Raw genomic sequence first — 19968 nt, 5'->3', positions numbered from 1 at the left:
AGCTGGTGTTGGACGTTTAATAATAGGAAGTAGGAAAAGAGAAACAAGCCATCTTTTTTAACCTAATGTAATTTCATACAAAAAATAAGTACATTTATTCAAATGATAATAAAAATCTTTCTTTTTGTTCTGGTGAAGCTGTAGAATTTACCAATTTCCCTGCTGTAGAAACTTCCTTTCTCATCTGTCCTCCTGAATCCTGATTTTAGCCATCCTCGCAGAACCTTTAAGGCAGGGACGTCAAACTTGTGTCGTCACGACATTGTCACATGACGTGTCGTGACTTTTTCCCCCTTCGCTAAACGGGGCGTGGGCATGGCCAGCATGTGATGCATCTGGCCCACAGGCCGCCAGTTTAACACCCCTGCTTTAAGGGGAATGCTTAACAAAATGAGCCCACTGTTTTCCGCTTCATTTTGGCCAGGAATAAAAAGCTGTGCAATGTACCAGCCTGCTTCACATTTGGAAACAATGCAGTGGAGTATGGAAGGAAGTACCCATAGAAAAGGTTCCAGAAAAAAAATCAGAATTTACACAAAATATTCCAGTCTACCCAGAACTCAATTTTGAGGGTTATAAGGGCATAGTTTTCTAAGCCCAATCATAATTGGGGAATAAAGATATGAGGTTCAAACTTCCTCTTTTGGCTCTGCATGACTTTAAGGAATCTGAAGAGCTCTACTGTTGTGTTCTTTCTTGTCCAAACTTGGGTTCCTTCCTTCTTTTTATTATCATTGTTATATTAATGGCTCTATTTCAGTTCCAGATTTGGTTCTAAGCTGATTTTCAGGTTTTGACTATTTAATCATAATTTGACCATTGTGGATCTTTAATATATTGCATTATCTAGACACTGTCAGCTCAGTATGACTCCTTCTTACACGTGTAACTAAGAACACAATCTTCTAGACCAGGTGGGATGAGCATATATTGTGAGCTTTTTCTATGCTAGCATTATCTGTCTTAGAAATTTAGAAAGTTCTGGCAGGGTTGGATCCTAGTTTGAGATTCTTATTATGAGACAAGACTTCCGATACGAAACTGAGTAGTACAGAAAGAAGCTGCAATATTGCAGTGGGTTTCATGCAATTTGACATTGAATTTTGAAAGTTCATGATGCATGAGGGTTTATGCTATCATAGTCTTGCCTTGTTTTTACAGTGGAGAAAATAACTTCCTGTGTGGTCTCTCCTTGCCCTCCCGGCCGTAAATATAACTCTGTATCTATCTCTATAGCGTGTAAACATAAAGCTGAACATCCATGCATGCGCATGGAAAAAATATCTAAATATTTGTGCCGAGAAGTTGATTTCATAGAGATGAACACTTATTTCCCTCAGTGGCTTGCATGGATTATATAACAAATAGGAAAAAAATAAATTCCAGGACTTCTTTCAATCAATACTTTCTTTTAATATCTAAAATCATGAATCAATTTTCTGGGGCAAGGGGCGGAGATATTTCTTTTAATTTATGCTGTAAACATTGGTACCTACTGATTTATAATAATTTGCAAATATGCTTCCTCAGATGTCTGACCCACAAAATATTTACCTGTATGCTGTACCTCAAGTATATTAATTAGATAAGATGCACTGATTGCTTGAAAGAAGGAAGTAATTAGTTTTCTTCCAGTTTACAGAAGCTTCCATATGTAATCATCTGGAAATAATTAATTTCATGATTTGCAATAGAAAAGAATGAATATTTATGATACAGGATAATGAAACTTAATAGGCCATAATGAATCTTCATGATTTAAATGACTCTAGAAAGTGGCTATTTATAAACCTAAGGGCCAGTAAATGTGATGCTACTTGCAATAGGAATCAGGTTGGAAACTGCTTTTTTCCTGCTGAATAAATATACTCTGTACAAGAAATATAAGTTAGAAAGAATACATTTAGACAGGGATAATGACAGTGCAGGAATCTGGAAGTCTTACTACGTTCACATGAATCAACCTCATTTTAGTTGTATTTTCACTTTTACAAAATGCGGGATACTTGATCTACAGTAGTTTCCCATTTATAGCTACAGTTTACAAGTACTGTTGCATCAACCCCTATTCAACTTAAATGATGTTTCTGTTTATTCTACCTATACCACCTTCTATGTTTCGGAAAGCTAGAGAATCAATAGAATATTCTGTATCACACAAAATTGGGAATAATACCTCTTAGATACTAACAGTGAAGCAATAGGCTTCACTCAGGTCCACGGAACAAGTGGGAAAAATATTTAAACCTGATTGGTTGAGACGCCTGACAGCTCCCTATATAAGGGCAAGCTATCAGGCAGGGTTTTGTTGGATGACAAAGAGCTACAATAAAGAACAGTTGTATGAGCCTGGTTTTCCAGGGATCCCGGAACCGGTTGACCATTCGAAATGGGAGAGCCTGATTGTAATACCAATAAAATCTGATGGGTCAGTGCACATCTGCACTAATTAAAAGGGCACTTTGAATAAGGCCCTCCAGCATATGTGTACCCTGTGCCCATTGTTCAGCATTTGCTGCACTCCCTGGCCCCTGGAAAAATATTTGCCAAACTTGACCTCGTGCAGGGGTATCAGCAGTTGCTGGTAGATGGCACTACTGTGGAGGCGCAGACCATTGTTATGCACGGGGAGGCGTGGCATTCCAATCTCACCAGCTCCAGTTCGGTGTTAGTGTGGCTTCGGGGCTATTTCAAAGTGTCATGGAACGGCTTCTGCATAAAATCCCTGGGGTAGTGCCCTATTTTGATGATGTCTTAATTACCGCCAACGACGAGGCTCAATTGTGGAGCCAGTTAAGGGCTGTTGTGACCAAATTTAGAAGCGCTGGCCTCTGAGTAAAGAGTAACAAGCAGGAAAAGTACCTGATTGGTTGAGATGCCTGTCAGCTCCCTATATAAGGGCAAGCTGTCAGGCAGGGTTTTGCTGGATGAAACAGAGCTACAATAAAGAACAGTTGTATGAGCCTGATTTTCCCATCTCCTCATTTGCCCAATCTAACAATACCATATATCATATTTAAGCCCATATCTAGATGCTCCCTTTTTTGGAAACAGGTCTACAAGACTTATCAAATCCTTTGCATTAGAAAAGAAGTCCAGTGTCTAACTTTAAAGAGAGCCCTTCTTTTTAGATATGCCAGTTGATGGTTTGATTCCAAAGAATATGAAGGTTTGTTTTAGAACTTTAGGGTGAAGTGCTTAGATCCGTATCACAAAGTTATATCTGATAGATCTAGGAAGTATCTTATCTTTATTCCAAAGCAATGCTTTGAATGATGCATATATTTACATATCCATCCTCTATTGCATATATGTAGTGTTATCTTTTTCAGTTTCACAAACTATCTTTTAGTTGATCCACATTCCCAAAGGTGTTCATGAAATATATGGACCTGCTAGCTGCTGAGCTCCAAGTGTTAATTATTGATGTCTTACCATAGATTGACAGTGATCTTCTTTTTGCCTGGCTTGATGTTAGTTGCTTAATTACATTCTAATTACTCTTTAAAAAATGTTTGCTGCTTTGGTTTCTGTGTCAGTCTGCAAAATATTTTTTTCTATTCATCTCATTGCTTTTATCAGGACATCAAAGCAAGCTTGGTTTTGCCACTGCTTAAAATAGGTGAAATAGTATATATATGCTGTCATCTAAAGCAGAAATGTATCCCAGGTCACAGCTCATCTGTAAGTTGAGGTGAGACTTGTGCGGTCCATGTTTTGTTTTTTGTTTTTTTACGGCCCAAGATCTATTAGTTTAAGCTTGATGAAAACAACTGAATTACAGTGAATTAAACAATGAAATAGAATAAACAACAAAAACAAGATCAGTTCATCATGAGAACCAGACAAGACCTAGACTGAATTCATTCCTTCATTCAGAAGTCAACTTCTGTTTATTCCTACCTTTATCTAGCTCAACAGAAGAGCTTAGGGCAAGCAGGAAAGTAATTGTTGCATCTACAGTTAAGTAATTGAAAAGCAAACATTTTCCTGTTTTAAAAATATTTGAGATTTAGTTCTGCACACTAATTTTTTTTTTTTACCAATAAAGCCAAAATCTAAAATTGCTTAACTATTCCAGCAGGCTTACAAGCTGCACTACTGTGATTGTGTTTAGTGATGGCACTTAACATATGTGAGCTTCCAAAATAAAAAAAGTCATTGTAAAGAAACCTATACATCTGCCAAAACACTATATTTTCCATTGCAGAGGACCCTTCAGAGCATATAATTCTAGGTCCTGTGCAGAATAAATCTTGGTCTGCAGTACAGAAGGAAAATCATCTTCCTTTCACACTCTCTCACTCTCTTTTTAGTTTCTTCTTCTAAGTAGGTGTAAATTAGGCATCAGGGATCTATCTGAGACTGGCACCAGACAGTTCTTCCTTGTCTTGACTTCAGAGAATGCTTCCATCTGTTTTTCAGGTGTTCTCATAGAGTAAGGGTGGGATGTTTTTACTTAATATAGTTTACAGTATTTTTTCAGCAGAGGGTTTCATGAGAAACATATGCTGGGCAGCATATAAAATGGTATCCTAGCATAACTATATACAGTAAAGGTTATGTACATTTTCCCTTGTGCATAGTGGTACTTCTGCTGGTGATGATGATGATGATGTCTAAAACTGGATATTAAATGTGAGGAATGAAGCTGGCAAGACAGGAACCAGCAGTCTCAGAAAACAAAAAGCAAAATTTGTATCAATAAAGAGCAGATGCCTTCATCACCTTTGCATGAAGAGAAGGGCTAAGTATCTCAGATGCTCAGAAAGCAGGAAGAAAAAATGAAATTCAAAACCTGGAACATATAATAGTCTGCGGGGGGAGGGGGGGAAGAGAAACTTTTCTATACACTGAAGTCTGCTTTATTCTATGATAAAAAACAAATGAGAAATTTCTGCTAAATAAATAGTCTCCTGAATGAGGGATTACGTGTCTGGAGAGTCAAGATTTACAACCAGACCTGATGTGAAGACTGATCCTATTATGTTACCTTACATCTTAGTTTCATGTTACTTATGTCACTTTGATTTGGATTAGGAACAAGAGGAAACAGAATGACATTTTTCCAAGGGATCTGGAATATACAGTAGTTGGCGTCAGAGGCAACTTCAAGGGAAACAAATCATGCAAATGATATTATTTGTGTGTTTGCATCAGACGTCGTATCATTACATATATGTATCATTTGTGCAATGACATCATTGTATCACCGCAGCTTGTAACAGACATTGCTGAATAGCATTAATCTGCTTTCTGAATTTCTTACAAAATGTATTGGCTGACAGAATTTCTTAACAATTATCAATGCAAAGTCACTGTCCTGTCCTGTGGAAAATTATCCTCCCCCCCTCCATCTGCCAAGATCTAAATGACTTTAACCTTATTGGCCTTTTGTAAGGTGATCAAGACTTGGATGTTCCCACAGGCATAGGGCCAGGAGGTTAAGCAAGCCCCGTTGCCTAGTTACAGTCTCAAATCATTTGAAGTGGAACTCTAGGCATGTATTACAATATGGGTTTTTAAAAATATTTTTTGTGAACTGTGCCATTGTGTTTGTTTCTTTTAATATTTGTACTCTGCACAGAATCCAGATGTTGTAGGTGCTCCAATACTGGAGATTTTTCAGAAGAGATTGGATAAAATATTATAGGATTTTCTGCTTGAGCAGGGGGTTGTACCCAGTGATGAAATCCAAATTTTTTTACTACCGGTTCTGTGGGCGTAGCTTGGTGGGTGTGGTATGGCTTGGTGGGCGTGGCAGGGGAAGGATACTGCAAAATCTCCATTCCCACCCCACTCTGGGCTATAGAAACGACGCTATAGAGCACTGCACACCAGAACAACTAGACACAAGAACAGTTTTTTCCCAAAGGCCATCACTCTGCTAAACAAATAGTTCCCTCAACACTGTCAGACTATTTACTGAATCTGCACTACTATTAATCGTTTCATAGTTCCCATCACCAATCTCTTTCCACTTATGACTGTATGACTATAACTTGTTGCTGGCAATCCTTATGATTTATATTGATATATTGACCATCAATTGTGTTGTAAATGTTGTACCTTGATGAACGTATCTTTTCTTTTATGTACACTGAGAGCCTATGCACCAAGACAAATTCCTTGTGTGTCCAATCACACTTGGCCAATAAAATTCTATTCTATTCTATTCTATTCTCTGCTAAACAAATAATTCCATCAACACTGTCAAATTATTTACTGAATCTGCACTACTATTAATCTTCTCATAGTTCCCATCACCAATCTCTTTCCATTTATGACTGTATGACTATAACTTGTTGCTGGCAATCCTTATGATTTATATTGATATATTGACCATCAATTGTGTTGTAAATGTTATACCTTGATGAACGTATCTTTTCTTTTATGCACACTGAGAGCATATGCACCAAGACAAATTCCTTGTGTGTCCAATCACACTTGGCCAATAAAAATTCTATTCTATTCTATTCTCTGGAGCCAGCCAGAAGTGGTATTTGCTGGTTCTCCAAACTACTTCAAATTTCCACTGCCAGTTCTCTAGAACCTGTCCGAACCTGCTGGATTTCACCCCTGGTTGTACCTCCAAGGTCCCTTCCAGCTCTGTTATTGGTGAGATAAATGGCTATGTAAATTGCTTCAATAAATGGAAGGTGATTACGTAATAAATGAAAAATGGGGGTTGAGCAGTCAGACCTCCCCATAGGGACCAATCTCTCTCTCTCTCTTCACCCTCTTCTCTCAAATACAGCCTTCTGAGTTGGATAATGAAATACTTTTCCTGTTTCTAAAGTAATCCTTGAACTCAGGAATGCATTATCTCCAGAGGTATCCTTTCCTCATCTCTTCTAGTATTTAAAAAGATGCTGGTTTGTTTGTTTTTTAGAAGGCTTTTGGTGCCTAGGTTATATTGGAAGAGAGCATTGTATATTGTGTTGTTGTATATTGTGTTATTGGATCTTTCAAGTGGTAGTTGACACAATCACTTTTGATTCCATTTTCTATTGTTTCTATAGTTGTACCCCACCCAGGATCATGGGATTGGGTGGTATAGAAATGTTTGAAATAAATCAAATTAATAAAGGATAAACTTCACTATGAAGTCATTGTTGGGATCTCCATGCAGCCCCATTGATTACGTAGTTGGCTGAAGGGAGGAGGTGGACTTCATCAAACAGCTGTGAGATGGGCCTTAAATCTCCAACTTCCCTGAAGAATCAGTTTTTCACAGTGATTTGTTCTGACATCCTGCTGCTGCAGGATGATCTGTTCTCTCTGTATGAATTTTTTTTGTGGTTTGCAAAAACCCTTCACTATATTGTCATAGAAAAATGCAGATTTTTTTTTTAAAAAAAGGACATGTTGTATATAAGACTTAGATAAAAGACTTGCAAACTCCTCTTCTGGAAGCTGTCTCAGATGTTATTGAAATGTATTGTCTTAAAGCACATATCCTACATAAAACTGAAATGTTTTTCAAATTTGAAATGAGATTCACAAAAAAACCATAGTTGTTATTAATTTTTTCCATACCCTTCTTGTCCATATTGCACAGTGTTGTTAGGATGGCAATTCTTTTTTGGAGGGGAGCAAAGGCTCTATTTCTTGGAAAACATTTTGATGTTCTGCTTTTTTAAAGCAGAGGATTTTATTATAGCACCCATTCTGTGAACTCCCTGTCCCATCAGGTTAGCTGCCTTCAGCTTAAAATAAGAAAAGACAATGAAAACTTTAAGTCACTATGACGTTTTAGAGATAATAAATGAGCTATTTCCATCTGAATTCTTGTGATCTCACTCTTTTAAAATCTTGAATTTCATATGCCCAAATGTTGTATTGTACCACAAACTGGGTTTGAAATTCCACAGCAAATCAGTTTGTGGCACAGGTGGCTGAGATTGTGGAAAATGTAGTGATTACAATAATCTAGAAGAATAAAAAATGGTTAATGGATCTATGAGGAAGATGAAGTGCAGAAATGAATTATATTTTTTTATTTTAGTTTTGTACTTGCGGGGTTTATGTTTCTATATATGTTTTGCCTGTTATGTTTTTTAATGTTTATTTTATGCGTGGAATTTTAATAAAGTTTTATAAAAACCATTACAGTTCGGTGCTATGGCTCTTAAGAGCATGTTCCTTCTCTGTTTTAGATTTTCAGAATGGGCCTTATGATCTAATTTTGGAAACCAGATATTAGGTGATAATTAAAGCCTTGTTACGTAAAGTATCATAAAGGTGTTTTTTTTTAATGTTCCAATATTTTCTTTGCAGGTAAAGGCAGCTCAAGCATCTCATCCGACGTGAGCTCAAGTACCGATCACACTCCAACCAAGACTCAGAAGAATGCCGCCACCAGTGAAGGTGCACAAATGAATGTCCTTTTTCTGTTTGGTCCTAGGAGATTTTTAGAACAGTTAATAACTTTTTCTATTGATTCTTAGAAATCCCGGTCTGGCAAAATCAGACAAGAGCCAAAAGGCAACATCCTACCTTCTCCCAAGTTTAGTTCATCATATATGTATTTTAATATGTTATACTCCTCCAATAGGAGCACTGAAGGAATATTTCCCAAATATAGGTAGTCCTCAGTTTGCAACAGCAAATGGAGCCAGAATTGCTGTCACTAAGTGATGTAGTTGTAAAGTGCAATATCATGTGGCTGCATTGCTTAGTGATGGTGGTCCCAGTTGCTATGATTAAGCTAGGACTGTTCAGTTCACTAAGCAAAGCCCTCATGAGAATTTGACTTCTTGCTGGCTTCTCCATTGACTTTCCTTTTAGGAAGCCAGTAGGAAGTTCTGGAAACAGTGATCAGATGACCACAGGGATGGTATTACACCTGGAACTTTGAGAACCAGCCATGAGTACCCCTTGTTCAGCACTGCAGCAAATTAGAATGGTCGCTGACCAAGTGGTTGAAGCCCAAGGACTTCCTTTAACTCTGTATTGGTGTGGTACAGTTTTCTTGCTACATCTTATGTTTAAACAATTAAAGATTCTTTCAGGATTGCCCTTGGAAGAGCTGCCAGTTATTGCTAGAAAAAAAGACAAAATAGTGAGGATTCACCCAGACTCAATGGCACCTAGCTAACTATAGTTCTTAGGATAGAAATGGCTCTATTCTGGAAGTTGATCTATAGATAACGTTTTCTTGCTTCTTAGAAGTGTATGCCAAGTGAATTAATGTACATAAAACTAGAATAATGGGTTGTTGGAAAACACACGGATGAAGTGCTTTAGAGTTGGGAGGAAATTTGGAAAGCTCTAAGCTTAAGTGGAGGAGTGGAGAGTCTGGTTATGAGATGGTGGGAAGAAGTCACTTTAAGAAAAGATGCAAACACTCTGTGTTTTACAATTGTCTAAGTTATTCAGGCATAATATATCCAGATATGTTGATATCAAGAACTGATACAAAAATTGTACAGATACTTCATAGCATTACTATTAATCTACACATATTGATCACAGTTTAGTATACTTAACAGTACAACTAAAGTACATACTCTGGTTGTTAGATGAGGATAATCAATTATTCTCCAAAGCATGCTATTTCATATGAGAATGAATGCAGCACCTCTCATTGTCATTTGCTTTATTCTCTATTTTTCCTTTCATACTGTAGAAAGTATGAGAGGAAATATATTTTCCTCTATAACTTTCAAAGCTGTAGCTTAGATTTATGGAGTTCCCTGGTGGGAAACTTCCTAATAAAGTAGGAAGAGTTTTCTGTGATTCCTCATCATTACTGTTTCTTTACTTTTCTGAATGTGTTAAAAGTTTCTATTGAAAAGTCTTATAAAAATACATGTGTAATTCATCCTGAGTGATCAAGGCCATTGCAAGAAATTATGGAGTTCTTTTATGATTTGATTTACAGTGAGAAATAGTATGTTCTTTCTGGAAGGTAAAAATATGTATTTTGCCAATGAGTAATCTCAAAAAGTCTACTCCAAGAGTTTCAGCTGGAACCTCAGTTGTTTTTTTTTTCCAGATGTGTTAAAAAACCCCAAAAACTGAAGAGTTTTAAAAAAAACGCTAATTATGGAACTTTCTCCACTTCTTTTCTCTGAAACCCCAAATGTATCCCCTTTCAGTACAATTTTATTCTGCATTAGTATGTTTTTATTTAATTTGATATCCCTGTTTTGTAACAGCCGCCTTATGCTTGCTTTTAAATATATTTTGCCGATTATTCATAACACTCAAACGTCATTAAACCAAATTTACTGCAAAGAGTTTCCTTCTAGGGTAGAAAAATGCCGCAAATATTTAAAAAAATAAAGAATAAAAAGAACACTTTTGTAGCTAATAGAAGCTTTCATAGTTACTGCATCATATATGAAGCTGCTTTCCAAGAGATCAGGAGAGGACTGTAAATTTGTACAATATCTTGTGTTTTCTCTCTCTCTCTCTCTCTCTCTCTCCCTCCCTCCCTCTTTCTCTGTTATCTAGTGCCAATTTGCCTGGATCATTAGTTGGAATTCATGGGGGATTGGACTTAAGTCTCTTGTGGAAGCATAGTAGCTCCAAACTGACGATGCATTTGACCCTGCCGTTAGGTTCAGCCTGATAAGTTTCTGGATATTTGGGATCCAGAATCTAAGCCTGATAAATCCTGCTTTATAAAAACAAGTTTTAGAAACTGCTTTCTGTTCCTACTCTTTTTTAAAAAAATGTTTAAGATAACCTTGTGTTGGCCTAGGACAAAAACCTTATTTATGTTACGCTGAATTGTTTAATGTATATGGTTATCATAATATATATGACAATATTGTAATAATTAGTGTGCATTTCTTCTGTAGTTAAAGTAATACATGACAGACATGGTAAGGAATGTGGACAGGCTATTGAATTGGTCCCAGTTCGGCAAGAGTCTGTAAGAAATTGTACAATAACATGAGATTGTTATTTACAGTCAGTCCTGTTTTTTTTCTCCCCATTGAACCACCAGGAAATACAGAGTTAATGTATTCTCTTCTAATTACAAAAAAATGGAATGTTCAGGTTCATTATAACTTTACTCTTGACTTCATTTCTTTAACAAGCAAACTGGTGGAAATATTTTGTTAACTTGTTTGGCAAATTGGTGTTAACATATTACCAATTGCAATGAAACCTGTAAATACTTATTTAATCAAAATAGTCTCTTACTTTTAGTCCTTCAAGGTAGGCCAGATCAGGAATTAGACACAATAAATGCTTTTGGCATTCTATTGTATTGTTGTAGGGCATAATAACAGAATCTTGAAAGTCTACTAGATTTCCAGTTTGTTCTCTCTTATATCCAAGTAGGGTTATTCAGAATCACTTTGTTATGCTTATTTCTTTTTCTAAGCTGAGATTTCATTTACTGTCTCTTTTATCAGTTAATAGCTTTTTCATTCCATTTCTTTGACTCTCTAGAGTTATTGAGAATTTATTATTTTTGTCATTATTTAGTCAAAAGACTTGTTACATGTAAGATACAAACAACTAAACAATTAAGCACATTTTAGCCATAAAAATGTCAGAGTATTGCTCAAATAAGACAAAAGTGTTTCAGACAGGAGTGCTATGACTCTACTGTGAAAATCCTGAAGTATTTCCTTCCATAGGCTAATTCTTTGTGCACCTAATATGCAAATGTCACATTCACTAAGTAGTAAATTTATGGGGGGGAAATGTCCTTGTCAACATTAAATAAACCATTATTTAAGAACTGTCCTCAAATTCACATAATTGGATAATTTGCAGAGTATGTATATATGTATGTATGTACTTATTTATTTTTATGGCTGCCCATCTTTTAATGTTTAAATGTATAGAAATATTGATAAAATTATGAAATTATATAATTACACACACACACACACACACATACACACAGACAGACACACATGTATATATGTATGTATGTATATGTGTGTGTGTGTGTGTGTGTGTGTGTGTGTGTGTGTGTGTGTGTGTAATATGAATAAATGCCAGATGCAACGTTTTGACAAAATCTGGAAGAATAAGGATGTTGCCAAATTATTAAATTATTCTATTTCCTGAAAGAAAAAATGAGTGTCCCCCTTCCCCAACAATTATCTATGACTTAAGGAGAGCTGTTTTATATTCCCTAATAAGAGCAGAAGAGCTGTTGAACACAAAGGAATACTAGTGATACAAATAACTGGAGGCATATCTTCTTTCCTTTGAAAATCTAATTAGTCTTTGCTGGGTAGGTGAGGAGCTGCTGTTTTCATACCACAGATTTTCTAAATCCCTCAGCAATGTTTCTCTTTGTTTCATTCTTTCCCTCTCTAATTATCTCTTCTTTGTTTTAATCTACTGTGTATTCTTCTTATCCCAATGCAGCCACCCCCTTCTCCATCTTCATTTTTTATTTTTTTCCCTTCTCTTTCGGTTGTTAGTGAGAGAAAGATTGTTAAAACCATGAAGAATGTCAGATAGCTATACTTTATTGCTTCATTTTCAAGAAAATATAAAATAAAAATGAAAAATTCAGCACATGTGAAGAAAAAAGGGAAAATAACAACCCAAGAAATAAAAAAGGAAAAAAGGAAAAACAGCACAAGAAAAAAAGGGGGGAAACCCTTTCAATATATTACAAGTTCATGTGATTTTATAAATCCTTGAAAAAGGAAACTAAGCTTTCAATAGTCATGAAATTTATCCAAAAGGTGTTTTTTTTTCCCTAAAGGGAAAGATAATGTGATATTTTCTGATTGACAGAATATATAAATGAGAATTTATTAAATATTGTATGCCACCCAGAGCCATGTATCATGAGAAGGGTGACTGTACAAGTTTGATTAATAAATAATGTAAAAATAAATGAGATCAGGTAATTCAGGACTCCAAATCCCTTGGAGAATTTCATAAGTATCTACAGCCAAATTGTGTATTTAAAATGTATTTTATGTGAATTATTTCTTTATGTGCAAGAATAGTCTTCAAAGTGAATTAATCCTATAAAAACAAAAAGAAAGAAATAAAACTGCCAAAATTAATTCAACTTGTAAACAAAAACAACTGAAATATTATCTGCAAGGAAGCATCATTAATCGGACAAGAGCCAGGAAAGGAAATCTTATTGTCTCTGTCAATAACTAAACAGTTCAAATAATGTTAGAAATTTCTTTCAAAGAGAAATACCTTGGTCATACAGCAGAAGTCTATAACAGTACAGTTCCTTCAAGTGGGAAAAAAGGTATTGTTATTGATTAGCTGTACGTGTACATTCAATCCTCATTATCCGTGGTGGTTTCATTCTTGAAAACCTCTGTGGAAATGGAAACCACAATTATTGAAACATCATTCCTAGTGAGAACATATGATCTAGTATCAGATGGGCATGGAGAGTTAATAAACACCACATGAACAAGAACACAGTTTCCCTTAGTGTAGCCCATGTCGGCACTGGGCAGGAAGGCTCTTAGATATTATTCTCTACTGTACATGACTGTGTATAGCTAGATTAAGACTATGTTTGAAGATTAAGGGGTTGCACTTTTATAGAAGTCTATAAATGAATCTATGGAAACAGAATTCTAGAATATCAAGGACTGAGTGTAAATACAGATAGTCTTTGACTTATGACCACAGTTGAGCCCAAAATTTCTGCTGCTAAGCAAGACAGTTGGTGAGTTTTGTTCCATTTTATGACCCGTCTTCCTACTCTTGTTAAGTGAATCACTGCAGTTGTTAAGTTAGTAACACTATTGTTAAGTGAATCTGGCTTCCCCATTGACTGTGCTGGTCATAAGGTCACAAAAGGTGATCACATGAACCCAGGAAACTGCAACTGTCATAAACATGAGCCAGTTGCCAAGGGTATGAATTTTGATCACATGACTGTGGGGATGCTGCAACAGTTGTGTGAAAAATATTCATAAATCACTTTTTTCAGTGCCATTGTAACTTTGAACAGTCACTAAATGAAGGGTTGTAAGTCAAGGATTAAGTTTTATTATTGTAATCATAGGTCATAACCATGTAACATAACATAACATACAATAAAACAGAATAATAATAAAATTAAGTGAATAACAAAAAATAGTGTTGGATACAAAGTTAAATTAGGGCTATGATTAAAAACTTTAAAAATTCTTTTTGCACTTAAATGACAACAAAGTAAAAGTGGCAGCCTGATTACTATCAGTTGGAAACACATCTACAAGAAGATAATTCAACAGTTTGAGGGTTGAGCCCTTGAATTCACCTATAAATAATTTTGCCTTAATCTCAGTCTAAAAAGGACTGTGAAGTATGTACTGAAAATTATTTTCCTCTTGACTAGTACCAAAGAGATGCTATTTGACAAGAAGCTTACAAAATTTTCCTTCAAAGTACGCCAAAAGCATGGTCTAAAAGCTTTTCTCAGTGGGTCATTGGTGATATTAACCAGATACTGGGAGAGACTTCTATGTTTTTATAGTAATGCAACCAAGATGAAAATTTGAATGTCTGTACTGTAGTAGTGGCATTGGGGCAGGGGTGATGGCTCAGCAGTTAAAGATGCTGAGCTTATCAGCCTAGATTCGAGACTTGAATGCCACGCAACGGGGTGAGCTCCTGTTATTTGACCCAACTCCTGCCAACCTAGCAGTTTCAAAGCAGGCAAATGTAAGTAGATAAATAGGTACCGCTTCAGTGGGAAGGTAACAGCATTCTGTGCACATTGGCACGTAGTCATGCTGGCCACAATATCATGGAAATGTCTTTGGACAACATTGTCTCCCTCTGGTAAGAAACAAGATGAGCACCGTCCCCTAGAGTTGAACACAATTGAACAGGGGAAACTTTAAGCTTTTTACTATAGTAGCATTTATATTGGCATCCCTTTTCAAAAAACTCTAATATTTTCTGTATATAGTTGGGAATACATATGTAGGTGACAAAAGTTTGTTTAATGATTTTTGGGTATGTAATGGAGAAAATAAAGTTTGGCAAGATGACTTTCTACCTGACTTTCTAGTTTTGTAAAGTGCCACAGCATGGCTTCTGACAGCCTAGAAGTTAACCGTATTTTCATCCTTAGATAAGGAGCAGGAATGCCCTGGGAGAGTTCCCAGATCTTCCCTATGAAGTTGTTTTGGTCTATATTGAATTGGGCAACAACCTTCTCATCCCACCCTTGGATCTTAGCATCATACAACATCTGGTATATCACCTTGGAATTCTTTAATTGCAGGGGTTTGTATGCATAAGTGTATACTTTATCTGGCTTTATCTTTCACTTAATAGCAGATTTTCAAGCCATGCTAAACCGCTAAAAGTTTTATATGGGCTTCTCTTAATGCACTGTGTGAATCTTACTATTAGAACTTGCAAACTGTAGCTTGTGGGATAATATGTGTCAGTTGTGGTTAACCTAATAAAACATGATTAACAATAATATGGCTCAAAGTATTTTATGAACCACCTGGACTTGGACATGAAGACGTGTTTTAATTGTTATTTTTAAATTTTAAACCTAAACTGGTTAGGGCTGTATGTATTATGAACCATGATTTGCAACTTTAAAGTGGCAGATTGTTACGCCAAGGCAAAGCAAACCACATTACGGCTTAGAGGAATGTGTGAACTCATTTTTGGCGCTCAGCATGTAGATGCAGGATGCTTTAGGAGCAATCTGAAATGGCCAGCAGAAGCACAGAAGGCTGGAGTGCATCATAGTTACATAAATGGGGGTGGGGAACAAAAGCTGTTTGCTGCCATCCTCCATCCTTCCTTTTTCTATTATTTTAAGTGTCCTTTAGCAGCCAATGTTCTGTAACAACCTATTGTATCCCAGAAATCCCTGGAATGTTTTGCTCAGGTGTAGATATCCTAATGCCCTGCAGATATTTGGATCAGCCGCAGACAATTTGGCCACAGTCAAAGAACTCCAAAACATGGAGCGAACACCAGATTGTCTGGTTTTTTCAGCTGATCAGGGAAGCAGGGTCTCTTTCATATGGATGAGGTGATCTGGCTCTTCAGCTACTGAATTGAGAGATATATGTCTCCAGCTAAACTGACTCTTGGAGCTGCATCACTGGCACATCTGCCTGGTGTGTGGTCAGTATTTCTTTCTGCCTTTAGTTTGGTTTTGAAATCTGTGAGTTATGATGTGTATCTTGAACTTAATACCTGATGGACCAAAGGATATATTAGGCATCCCAAACCTCTTAAAATATTATCCATGCTTTAAACCTGCAACAAGAAATTGGCTGATGAGAGAACCAGACCTCTGTGCTAAGCCAGGATGTCCATGTTGCTCAGGCTTATGGTGATTTTCCATTGAGATTTTTTTTTTCAGAAATACTTTCTGAAAAGCAAGTAAGAAGAGTTTATAATTAGTTTGTGGTAAGGGCAGAAGCTAGCTTTGCTTTTTTATGGAAAATGTCTGGAATGTGGAATTGAGGTTTTTAGAAACATGTTTGCACATCATTCTTTTGACACTATTTGCATCACTAAATCTACTTTTGATCATACTAACCCTAACCGAGTCACTGAAAGTAGGGTCCCAATTTACCGTAGGAAGGGAAATCAAGGTGTTTGCTAACATCCTTTCGTCTCCTTGTCCAGGATCTGAAATAAGCAGACATTAGATAAGTTACACATGCTCTCTCTGTCCCTCTCCCTCTCCCATTTAAAAAAAAACCTGTTCATCTCACTCACAGAGTGACTCTGAGTACTGTACAATTAAAAATGTAAAAAACCATATAAATATTATATCCCATTAGGAGGCAGTTGCAATCAGAATAGAATGATTAGAGGAAAAGGAGGGTAAGGGCCTTCAAGGCTCTAATCAACCCAAAGGTTGTGTTCTTCTTTGCAAGCCCTCAGGGATTCAGCATAGTCAGGTTTTCAGATACTTCTGAAGGGCCAGGAGAGTGAGGGGCTGCCTTGCCTCTGGAGGGAGAATATTGCAAGCTGTGACTGCCACCTGCTCTTTGAGCTGTTTCATGCCCAGGAAGGATCGGTGACCCACTGGGATTTAGTCAGTCCAAGAAATTCTTGGCTGAGAATTTCAAAAGATTAAAGTCTTTAAGAAGGCTAAAAATTTCAAAAGACTAAAGAATTTAAGGATAACAGTCAAATTTTGCAGTGCACCCAAATAGAAAGGAAAGATCTGTTTTGTATATTTTCACCACTCTTGATAGTTGTTGCTTAAACAATGAATCTTGATAGACCCGGAGGTAGAGAAGATCTTATTGTTGTAGTAAAGAAGAGTAGTACAAGAAGATCTCCAGATGATATGGTCAGGTCAGTGGTGGGTTGCTACCAGTTCTCCCCGAGTCAGGCAAACCGATAGCGGTGGTGGTGAGAGGTTTCGCCCACCCACCCAGATGTCTCTGTGCATGCACAGAAGCGTTGCACATGCACGCCAGGGTGAAATGCTCCCGGTTCGGACTGGATCGCCTGATCCGGTAGTGATGGCGGCGGGTGGTTCGGAGAACCGGTGGCAAAAATCCCTGCCCACCCCCCCATGACCAGCTGAGCCACACGATAATCAGAGGGGGTTTTTTTACTTTTAAAAGCATTTTTTCTTCAGCTGAAAAATATCAAAAAGGGCAATATCCATTCTGATTTGAAAGAGCAAGGCAAATCCTTGACTGCAAGTCTCTTTTTATAATTTAATCTGTAGAGCATTGCCAGGTTCCTTGCTGTAAATACTGGTATGTTTTTAGAGATGAGGCATAAAGCCTTGTAAAATTATCCTATTGAAAAATCAAACATTTTTCTTCTGCTACCTTTTCCCACAATGAAAGCCCCTCTTGTTTAATATGGGAAATTGGGCTTCATCCATGGAAAACACTAATTGCACTAAGACAGGGTGGAGATCTCTTTTAGATGAAGTCTGTTTTACAGGTATGTACGTATGTATGTATATGTAAGTACCTTCTTTTTTTCCTAAGATCTGTAAATTGAAGCTCACACATTTAGTCACTTCATAATAATTTAGCATGTCGTTTATTTGACAGCTGAAGTTTTATTTGTTCTGAGCATCCTATACGGTGATGAGTCTTGCCTCCATCTTTGTAGACCACAGCCTGCTGCCTCCCGAAAGTGGGATAAAGCTTTCCTCACAGCCTGCTCATTTGCTCCTTGAAGTGCTGGCCAATTTGGCTGAGCAAGGCAGACACAAATACATCATATTACATTTCCCTTGCTGCCAAGTTCTAGACTGCTTCAGCAATATTGTGGAGAAGCCAAGGCAAAGAAAAAGAGAGGAAATTGCAATTAATTTAATCTTCTCCAAGGCTATACTAAAGCAGGGCCACAAGATGCGGAGATGCTGCGTTGGAAACCTGGAGAACGTGTTGACGTGCCTATGTTGAAAACCATTGTAGTTCACGATGGCAGCATGACAGGCAGAGGTCAGACTTTAAAACAAATGTGTCAAAATGAATATAACAAACTGGTCATCACAGCAACAGCTATATTTAGGGGGGAACCCTTTTTTCTATAGCCAGTGGTTTGTATCCTGAAATATACCAAGTTATTTTGGCATGATGAGGCAAAGTTGGCTCCATTTAGCAGTAAGAGTAATACAATTATGGTACAAACATGTTCAAGCCAGTCTCAGAAAGAAATGTGATATTAACTTCAGACTCGCTCTCTTTCCCACTCATGAAGGAAGGCACACACACAAGTTTAGTAGGCCACTAGAGACCTAATCTTGAATGAGGTAATTGTTTACTTCATTATAATAGTAATTACAAAGATAAGTACTGTAGTAATTACAAAAGAAAAGTAATAACTAACCAAATAAATTACTTCAATAACTAATAAATATTGAAATGATAATTATATTATTAAATAAATCAAATTGAAAAATGATAGCAAATATATCCGTTTAATTTGTTTTAATTTTCAGTTTGAGAATTAAAGGGCATAATGCAAATATTCTATTTCTGTGTATTTTTCCTCCTCTTTTGATGAGCAAAGCATACTCAGCCGAGTTAGCCTAGCCTTATCTATATATTGGGAGCCTATTCTTTTCCCAGCACTTTGAAGACATCAAGTTTCTCGTTGCTCCCTTTTGAGTACGTATGTTTTGGTATAGATTCAGAAATATCTGGGATGGAAAATAGTTTGCCTTAGACCTGAAGGTATTTGGCTCCAAAATTCCCTAATATTATGAGGCTTGGGGCTGATCATAACATCAATTTTTTCAGAAGATTAATCTCAGGATTGCTAGTGCAAAGATGTATGTACTATGGGTCGTCCATTTGGATTTTCAAGCAACATACAGATTCTGCCACCTATGTGCAACAGAGCCTATGTACAGCATATTCTGCCTTTTTTATTTACAAGTATTATGTTTGAAGCAGGTAACTCAGCTCCATTCTCCCATTCCCATTGCCAATTTTTAGTACAGCATACTGTAGGACAGAGATAGCTAACTTTTTTGCCATTGCATGCTAGGAGCGGTGTGGGTGGGTGGGTGGGTTGCGCGCATGCATGCCTACTTCCATAATTCTATGTGCCCCACCCCTGCACATGCGCACGTGACTCCGCCATGCTCCCCCTGCTCCTGGCATGTGATGGCCTAGTAGGCCCGTTTTTCTCTCTCAACAGGCTCCAGAACCTTTCTAGGAGTCTGGGGAGGGTGAAAACAACCTTCCACACACACCCTGAAGCCCTCCAGAGGCAGGAAACAGTCTGTTTCCCTAATTCTGGTGGGCCCAGAAGGCCCGAAAATCAGCTGGATGGGGCACAAATGCACGCTCGAGCTGAGCTTGCGTGCCCACCAATATGGCTACATGTGCCACTGTGGCACACATGCCATAGGTTTGCCATCACGGGCATAGGATTTCAGTGAAAATAGGGTAAAAGTCACTTGCCAAGTCTTGAGCATGAACGAGGCTTCAGTTTTCATTCTTCAGATGCCTAGGTAGAGAATGTGCTAAATGAAAATGTGGAATGTTTTCACTGTCATGGACTTATTCAGTGATTAAAGCAACAAAATGCAGGTTCTGG

At 37.2% G+C, this 19968-nt stretch overlaps 1 protein-coding gene across 3 annotated transcripts in view; it reads left to right on the top strand.

The window, feature by feature from the left end:
• Nucleotides 1–19968, top strand: part of FBXL7 (F-box and leucine rich repeat protein 7) — a 160745-nt gene that overhangs the window by 33447 nt on the left and 107330 nt on the right. For 2 of the 3 annotated variants that reach the window (XM_058178248.1, XM_058178245.1), the window contains exon 2: nucleotides 8281–8370. Coding sequence is in view for 1 of the 3 variants with exons in the window: in XM_058178245.1 (XP_058034228.1) it covers nucleotides 8281–8370 (90 nt within the window). In the remaining 2 variants the exon portion in view is untranslated. Of the gene's footprint in view, nucleotides 1–8280; nucleotides 8371–8790; nucleotides 8959–19968 lie in introns of those variants that run through there. The other variant, XM_058178246.1, reaches the window with a different exon arrangement.

Source organism: Ahaetulla prasina, chromosome 3, assembly GCF_028640845.1.
Source record: "Ahaetulla prasina isolate Xishuangbanna chromosome 3, ASM2864084v1, whole genome shotgun sequence".
Classification (NCBI taxonomy): Eukaryota; Metazoa; Chordata; class Lepidosauria; order Squamata; family Colubridae; genus Ahaetulla; species Ahaetulla prasina.
This window is presented reverse-complemented; position numbering and strand designations above follow the sequence as displayed.